The sequence below is a fragment of the Egretta garzetta genome, unplaced genomic scaffold, assembly GCF_000687185.1.
Source record: "Egretta garzetta isolate BGI_Z169 unplaced genomic scaffold, ASM68718v1 scaffold168, whole genome shotgun sequence".
Taxonomy (NCBI): Eukaryota; Metazoa; Chordata; class Aves; order Pelecaniformes; family Ardeidae; genus Egretta; species Egretta garzetta.
In genome coordinates this window covers 1,816,200-1,825,503 of record NW_009260675.1, presented here as the reverse complement: position 1 = coordinate 1,825,503, position 9,304 = coordinate 1,816,200, and the positions used below count along the sequence as shown (strand labels likewise).

At 42.6% G+C, this 9,304-nt stretch overlaps 1 protein-coding gene across 1 annotated transcript in view; it reads left to right on the top strand.

Annotated features, from left to right (window-relative positions):
- Positions 1–3,614: 3,614 nt before the first annotated feature.
- COL4A2 (collagen type IV alpha 2 chain) overlaps positions 3,615–9,304 on the top strand; it is a 111,052-nt gene continuing 105,362 nt past the window's right edge. Inside the window, 1 exon segment of the mRNA XM_035901165.1 lies at positions 3,615–3,695. Coding sequence (XP_035757058.1) covers positions 3,615–3,695 — 81 coding nt within the window.

Sequence of the window (9,304 nt, the reverse complement as noted above, 5' to 3'; positions counted from 1 at the left end):
TAGTTGCCAGCCGGGTTAAACCACGACAATGAGGAATGCCCTATTGGATGCTGGATGAGAATCCATTGTCTTACAAGATAATAGAGTAAGATAATATGCATTTCTAAAAGCATGTTTTTACAAAGATGGAATCAAGTTTAACAAGATATCAAAGCAAATTTTAATTTGCCAATCCAGATTTTCCTTCAGCTTGTCCCATCCCACACGGTGGGTTGCAAAATGGCTGAATCTTTTTGATCCCCTTAAGGTTTGTGTACCGACAAAAAGCTGATCTGTGCTTGGCAGAGCCGCAGGGCCAGTAGGGTCATGACAATGACTCAGAGGAACAATCTAACTGGTAACTTTATTAACTGGAAAACTTTACAAACTGGCAAGCTTAATGAGTGAACAAAGGCCACTCGGCAATGGAACTATTTTCTGAGCGAACTGTCGCAAGTTGTCCAAAACTTGTATACGTGAATTTACGGTAGAGAAGTGGAGAAAGAGAGGAGCGAGAAAAGGAAAAGAGAGAAGAGGAGGAGAGAGAAAGGAGAGGTATCACCATCCTTGGATCCTGCGTTGTCATCTTGGAGCAGAGACTAAATCCGTAGGTGATGGGTCAACCAGGCAAAACACATGCACTCATCCTTATATAGTCTCATTAGTCCAAGACCATGCCTGGGGTGGCACCCATCTCACTTCTGTGCAGTCAGGTGTTCTAGAGAGTTCTCAAGTTAGGTCAGGGGCTGTTGGTGGGGCAGCAAGGGTCTTTGGCGATCATGCGCTCCTTTCACGAATACCTGTTGACCAGCACAGGCTCGGTTGTTGCCTGCCAGAAGCAGCCCAGGGGGCAGCCCTGCCTCTGCAGGGCTTGCCCCACCCCTCTCTGGTCCCCCTCTCCCCACCCAAGTTGTTTGAGACAAGGAAATATCTGACTGCCTGGTCAGTCTTAGGCACAGCTACTTCTCCATCTTCTACCTTTCTCTCAGATTTAGCTAAAAATTCCCATTTGAACAAAGAGTAAGTTGTTACGAAGTTACCTAAATTTAAGCATCTGCATATTCAAAAGGTGTCACTGAGTTTTCACTATAGTCAGGGAAGCCAATGGGCTTGCCTTACCTAATAGTAATAATTAATGTATATATCTTGTCTTACCTTCATTAATAAATTTCCAGCTTCAGATTCTTACTCAACTCATCTGTGGGGTTTTTTCTGCAAGTAGACCTGATTCCTAAGTTGGTAAAACTGAAAATGGAGTGCTCATGAGCAGCGCTTATGATTGCCTTCTGTAATCACTGTGGGCCATAGGTGTCAGTTGATGACCACATAACAGTTGCCCCTTTGTAAGATGTAAGAGAGATTTTCAACCATGGCTGCGTACTCTTCAAAGAGCTTAGTTTGCCTGCAGCATCACCTCTCCCTTGCTAGCATATATTCAAGCCTTAGTTGATAATTAAGACAAAAATTGTCATTCCTTTAAGCAACTAAGTCACCTGTCTCAAATAGAGAGGTGCCAGAGGACACTGTTCTTCCTCCTCTGGATGCAATTTTGTTCTAGGAAAAGCCTTCTGCATCATAAACCTCCTTCATTAGCTCCTGAGAGCTGGAGCACGTTCATGCAGAGACCCATGGCTGCTTTTCAGGATTCCTTTTCCCATGGCATTACAGATTCTTCAAAAATAAGCAGGAGTGGTACATTTTTCTGTAATGCTGACTATTTTTTATCGTTTGACTTTTTAAATTTTAACTGGACTTTCCCATCTTATATGCTAATCCCTTTCTTAGGATAACGGATAATCATCTCTGTGAGGGGGAAAAAAGCAAAATGCAGCTCAGTCCAACTTCATTACCTGTAAAATATGAGACCTCCATTCATTGACTTCTTGACAGAAAATTTTGTCACGGCATACTCTGCTTGCTCGGGAGCGTACTGTTAGCAAACAGCCTCAGGTTGGGCTAATGGGCAAGACCCCTGGACAGTTATTCAAATACGTGTACTGTATATTTAGGCAGCTTTTAAGATTTACTCTCTGACTGAGCCTCTTAAAGACCTTACTTTTTTTTTTTTTTTTTTTTTTTTTTTTTTTTAATGCCTACTATATCACAGCAGCTCCTTCTGGAATCCATCTGGCTTGCTGGGTAAATATGTGTTTGGATGAAAGCCACAAAATTAGAAAAGCTTGTATGAAAACATGAAGAGTAGGTTCACGCTGTATCATGTCTGGCTTCTGCAATTGTGACAAGGTAGTATCTCAAGACTGTGGCAAGAGAGATTTTCAATTTGAAGAGGGGATGGTAGATAGCACCTCGGATAAAGGGAATATGTGGACCTGTGAAGTTTCACTTTGAAATGAAACTATGCAGCCTTCAAATCAAGGCCACATGCCAGAAAGTCTATATAGTCAAGAATCATAGAATAATTTAGATTGGAAAAAAAACTTTAAGATCATCAAGTCCGAGCATTAAGAGCCACAAGTCGGCCCATAAGAGGAAAGTCTTTTATAGCTTAACTTCTGAGAGCTACAGAATTCATGTTTCCCATTGCTGGCTGCAACATACTGCTGAGACACACTTGGGAAGACAAGTTTCCAAGTCCGTTAGGGTCTTCTCAACATCTGTGACTTTGTATTCTCTTGCTCTTCCTTCCCTCATCCCAGCCATTGAGCACAGGCATCCCAGTCCCTGGGAGCAGTGCTGCTTTTGGGTGCACCTCTTCTGTTGATGTTCCCATGCCCATCAGGACTCCAAACCAAAGCGAGCTTCTTGCTTGCTTGGTAACCAGCCTCCCAGTTTTCTCTATCCACTCCATCATGAGAGGGACTTGGGGGTACTGGTGGATGAAAAGCTGGACATGAGCTGGCAATGTGCGCTGGCAGCCCAGAAGGCCAACTGTACTCTGGGCTGCATCAAAAGAAGCGTGGCCAGCAGGTCAAGGGAGGTGATTCTGCCCCTCTACTCTGCTCTGGTGAGACCTCACCTGGAGTACTGCGTCCAGCTCTGGAGCCCTCAGCACAAGAAGGACATGGAAGTGTTGGAGCGGGTCCAGAGGAGGGCTACTAAAATGATCTGGGGGCTGGAGCACCTCTCCTATGAGGACAGGCTGAGGGAGTTGGGCTTGTTCAGCCTGGAGAAGAGAAGGCTGTGGGGAGACCTGATTGCGGCCTTTCAGTACCTAAAGGGGGCCTATAGGAAAGATGGGGAAAATCTTTTCAGTAGGGCCAGCTGTGACAGGACAAGGGGTAATGGTTTTAAACTAAACCAGGGTAGGTTTAGACTAGATATAAGGAAGAAATTCTTTACAATGAGGGTGGTGAAACACTGGAAGGGGTTGCCCAGAGGGGTGGTGGAGGCCCCATCCCTGGAAACATTCAAGGCCAGGTTGGACGGGGCTCTGAGCAACCTGATCCAGTTAAAGATGTCCCTGCTCCCTGCAGGGGGGTTGGATTAGATGACCTCTAGGGGTCCCTTCCAACCCAAAACATTCTATGATTCTATGATTTGAAACTCCACACCAATTGATAATTCATAACTGATTGCCAACAAGCATTGCTGTTCTCATTGCATTGGGAAGACTGCAGTAGGCAGTTATTAAGAGACTAGCTTTTTCTTAAGTGTGGCTGGTGGTAAGTCTCTTCATGTTCTTTCTGGGACCAGTTCCCTCCTCCAGGTTTTTTCTCATTGAAGGATGTGTAAATACATGGCTCCCTCTACTTTTGGTGGGAAGTGTAAACATTCATATGATACTGAGGTCACGCACTAAATTATTCCAATTGCCATGCATCCAGTCTAGAAAAGGTTCTGGCTCACATTCAAATATGAAAGAAAGAATTATTTCTACCGAAATAATTCTCAGAACAGTTGGAGAGAGGATCCACACCCACATCTTTTCCTTCCTCTCTGAATGTGCCAATTTATCTCTCCCTTTCCCTCGCCAATTAAGGTCTTCACAGTGGTCTTACTGTCCGGTGCACTAGTCGCTACTGGATGGCAAGCAGGCAGTTTCAGATGGCTGGTTCCTTCGTTGGCCTTGTAACTCTGGGGACCAAGTGTTTGCCTGACCAAGCCTGATGCTGGGCAATCCAGACTTCCCCCGCTGACAGCGTTCTCTGTACTTGTTTTGAATGGTTGTTTATAGATGTTTCTAGAGAAATAGGTTTGGCATCCAGGCAACAAATGTTTTCAACTCTTTGAGGAGTAAAATGCTGGTTTTGAGCAAATACAACTGTGCGGTTACGTTTGAAACCAATGAAGTTCCTCTCTGTCTGGTTCATCAACAGCAGGAGTACCGCATCATACTCCTACTTCATTTTTTCTCCTTTCTTTCAAAGGAAGCAGAAAATTAATGTTTCTGAGTCAGGGCCTTATAAACTAATTTCGAAATTAATGTGACTTTCAACAGCTGAAGATCAAATGTGGAAACAGAGGTCCATACTGGAGGTATGGGCCGATCTGGTCTCCCCAGCAGTGGCACAGAGGTATGCCAGGAATCACCTCGGGACTTCCAGGCTGAAGTCTCATGTGGAGCATCCAAATGCGCTCCTGGTTGCCACACTGCAGTAGCATGCGGTATGTCAGCTCCCCCAGTCATAGTTCAGCTTTTCAGCAAGCTCCCAGACCTTCTAAAAGCTCTCTTGGTGAAACTTAGCCAGCTCGATGGGCCACTGCAATTGATGGAGAGAACGGAATGGGACTTGTCAGGACAGAAGTTAACACACAACTGCAACGTAAAACTTTATCAAAGAAACTGTCAGTGTGCAGAGTGTTTTGATTCCAGGTTGCGGTATTTTTGTTATAATTTCCATAATTTTTTTTGAGCTATGTGGAAATGGCTTATATTTCCTGGTCTTTCTGTACTTATGGAACTGTACTTTGAGCTCTGTCCTCTGGTTGCCTTTGTTCTGTGTCAGAATACCAGTGAAGGTACTTGAATGGGCATGCAGAGATAACAGTTACACAGACATGTCCAAGATTAGTAATAAATAAGTAAGTCATTAATGTGCAGAAAAGTTTGAAGAGAACTGCCTATGCTTTTGTCGGTTTTTTAAGTCAGAAGCAGAGCTCTACAAATTCTCAGAAGAGAGTTGTCTTTTGTTGGCTGAAGATGTACTAATATAAGTCATATTGTTTTGAGACAAAAAATCATGAGAAAGCAAGAGGGCAAAAAAAGATTTTATGTTGGGACACCCACATTTTATGCTCACTATTTCACATGTATAGAAATGAGAAGGTGTTTACACTAGGCAAATATGCAAGCTTTACAAACATAGATGGCACTTCCTTACACGTTTTTGCTTGCTTGTGTTTAAGTAGTGTTCACATTCCTTGAACCATCAATCTTGCATTCATTCTGGCACAGTGACCCAACGATAGTAAAAGGAGAGTTGGAAAAGTCCCTCTTCTGCCTTTCTGTTTATTTCTTTCTTCATTGCCTTCCTGCATCCATTCCAGTCTTGATCGGAGCCTGCTAGTTAGAGCTTTCCCAGGGGCAGGTGCGTGTTTCATTTTCTCCGTCAGAGAACTGCAATTAGGTGTCCCATTGCCTAGGAGGCCGTGCTGACCACTGCGCTATTGCGTGCAATGATTGGGGCAGAGTAAAGCTGCTCTGCTCAGTCTCACTCTATCCCATCATCTTCTCCACCTCTATATTAGAAATAAATGAGCGCTAACCACATCTTCAATAGATCAGGCTCCATGAGCTAGACATACTCATATGCAAGTTGGCTGGAACCCACATGACTGGGGTGGCACATACCTGTATGCATGACTGGAAGCAAAGCTGCCCTCCTGCCAGCAGGAGGAGGAGAGGGACATTGACTTTTGATACCTCCAGGTTGAAGTGGAAGCCTTGTAGAGGAGTCTTGCTCTGCAAATCCAACTCTCCCTCTTTACACTGGAGATGTCAGACGTAACTTATGATGTTTGCTGATTAAAGAACACACCTCTGAGGACCTAATAATACTTCAATTGGCTAAATAACATACCACTGTTGTTAGAAGTTTTAATTCGCAACTACATCACTGCAAGAAACACTGAATTACAATTCTATTGCTTATTGTTAGTATTAGTATTCATACAAAATTGCTATAACGAAATCTTATAGATCGCACAAAGGGGCTATTGAGTTGCAATTCTATTGCCTTTCCTCCTGCAGTGTATTCAGATGTAAGCCTATCCTTCCTTACAAGTTTATCTCTTCTTACTCCACCCTCCCACAGCGAGTCTTTTGGGGACATGCCTGGTGGAGGGACCTGGGGGCTCTCCCAAGGGGGCTTCCAGAGGGCTTGTGCCCACAGGTCAGCGTCACCACTGCCTGCAGATGTTCCTGCTCTTGCTCTTAGGATATGCTCACCATCTTTGTTCTTCACCTAAGTGGATACCCTAATTCCTCTTTTTTTTTCTTTTCCACCTTTTTACCACCCTTGCACCTTCTTTTCTCTGCCTATACTCTTCCCAAATAAACAGCCTACTCCTAATTACTTTTTCCTTATCGGTCCCAATTTTGTTATACTCAAAAGTTGGTGTTTCTGACACTATTACCTAGGCAATTTACCCTTACAGTTGGCTAAATGAGAGACCTTTTCCTCCAAAGGCTGCCTTCTGACCCCATGGTTCATGTTGGTTACATTTCATTTATATTACATATTTTTTGACAGATTTATCATACTTTGGCCTTGATTCCCCAACCTAATTCCAATTAAGCAATACCTCACCTTACACACAGAGAGCTTGCATACCAATGCAATGGTATAACCCATTTTGTGTTTGCACCGTATGTCTGCTCTTAAATAGTTTTCCTTACAGTTGGTGTTCCCATCAGAGGCCACAGCTAGCTTTAAGGATGGGATTTGGACACTTAGCATAGGTTCATCTCACCTGAAACTGGACACCTGCACTGTAGGCACATCTCAACTAGTTACCCTAGGCTACCTTTCTAATCCCTGCACCTTTCTGGGATGAGATTTATCCCAGCTGTCTGAAATAGATCTGATGAGATTCTCTTGGTGGTCTATAATGCCAGGCCAGATGTTGTGCCTATATCACAGAAATCTTAAATTAGATTAGAGAAACGCCATTTCTAGATTCTGCCTAGACTCTAGACTTTTTAGAGTGGAATTTGGGATCATCCAAAACACAGGCAAGACCTGGAATTGAAGGTTTTCTCAGCAAACATCTTCAGGATCGGCGGCTATTGCCAGCCTTCCAGCTTGGTTGCACAAATCCTAGAACACCGTTCTGCTGCAAACACTTTTCACCATTTAACTGCATATTGAGCAAATCAGGAGATTTGTCTCCCTGTCCTTAGACTTCTGGAGGGGGTGGATGTACGCTAGTCACCTCCACTCACCTTTAAGGATGAGAGAAAGCAGTAGGAGCTTTCTGGGAGAGGCGCAGTTGATCAGTTTAGATGCCAGTATCAGGATGGGGTGCGTTGTATCCTAGGACTAACTGACCTCCCCACTGACCAAAAACATATTCCAAGCACCTGTCTCTGATCAAAACTACTATATTGGGTTGTCACCATTGGTGTTATGTTCCCAGAAATCTGTTTTCCTCAGGATATAAATACTTGTGGTATGTTAAACTACATTGCCCATCATTAAGTTTTAAACTGGGCTTTTTGCATTCTAGTTATTGGCTGGTACATGTCCATTTGATTTCCACACATCTCCACTGTGTGCCCATGTGTATAATTGGTTTTGACAAGGGTTTACAAGGATCCTTAACAGATTCATTTTTCAACATTTAAAGAACTTTTAAACCACATTGTTTTATAATGTAACTTCCCAGTAATGTCAGATTAAACGACAGTGCAATGATCTGCCTTCAAGAAATTATAAACATTCATAGATAACAAAGTAGAAAATGTTACATGTGACTAAAAGGTCCCAGAGTCATCCCACTAGCAGTCAAAAAGTGAAGAAGGGGAAATTAGGCAATAAGGAGAGCCCAACTATAATCCAGAAGAGATATATTAATGCTGGTCTCAAATGTTTTTCTATTACGTTCCCTACCTTTGGAGAAGTCTTTCTGATTTTTCTGTTCATTATCTGAAGAATCTATGTGCATAAAAGGACATAGAATGGGAAAATTAAAAAAAAAAAAAGCTTCCTAAAATTGTGGAAGAAAACAATTGTGTCCCCACATTAGCTGCTGGTATTGTTGCAGCACACAAATTAAAATGTGGGATGGTGGATAGTACACAAACAATAGACCTTGAACTTCTTCCAGTCAAACTAAGTATTAGCAGCCTCCTTTTTTTTTTTTTTTCACAAGTGCACAAATATCTTGCCACAGTTCTGATTCATACTCTGTTTTCTCTTAGCAACAGTTTACCAAATTTAGAGTCACTCGGCTAATTAAGAAAGAAATAAACTTATTGTTCTTCTTGTTGTTTTCTCAGTAGGCATAATTGAAAACTCACATGATAAAATTACTGTATCTGTCAGCCTGTCACTGGTCGGCTGGGATATACTGTTATTTACAGCTCCAACCAAAACAGCTCTATAAAATTTCAGAGTTGATTCCACTACTTAGTACACTGCTCCTTAATGAAGACCTGCGTCGTGCCAGAGGAAGGCATTCACACAAGCCATACATCTGCATGGCATCCATAACAATGAATAGAACGATTCTTAATTTCCAAAACGGGACTTGAGGGAGGAAACTCCGTGAAATGAAGAATACTGAGCCAGAGATGCACGTTTCATCTGCACATAGCTTAATAAGAAAAAACCACAGAGATAGGGAGTTGTGACCATCCAAACATTTAACTAAAAAATGGACCAACCTGAGCAAGCTGCTGGAGTTTATAAAACTATCTTGGCTTATTATTTCCTCTGAACAATAGCCTAAACATAAAGCAGAATTCATAACATGACGTAGAGCACTGTTACATCCATGAAATAATTTCCTGAGTCAAATACCTAACCTTTAAATAGCTCAGGGCATGGTTTCGATTCTGTGGACCTGTTTTATCAGTATGAAAAGCCTACTCGTTTCATTAAATGAGGGAATTAAATACGAAGCTGAAACAAAAGTATTTTAATATATAAAAATAGTTACAATGCAGACATGAACCCTCTCATTACAAGCATAAGAACTTCTTTGGGGATTTTGTATTACTGCTTGCCATAAGATTGAGAGCCTGTTGTACAAATGTGACCAAAGGAGGACAAAGTCAATGCCTGGTACCTGCTCCCTACCTTTTACTCATTTGGCTCCCAGGGAGGAATCCAAAGCCTGGAGCTGTCTTTGCAGGTTCTCAGTAGCATAGTGGCAGAAGTGGATACCTGGGAAATGTAACCAAACAGCCCCAGGTGTTGAG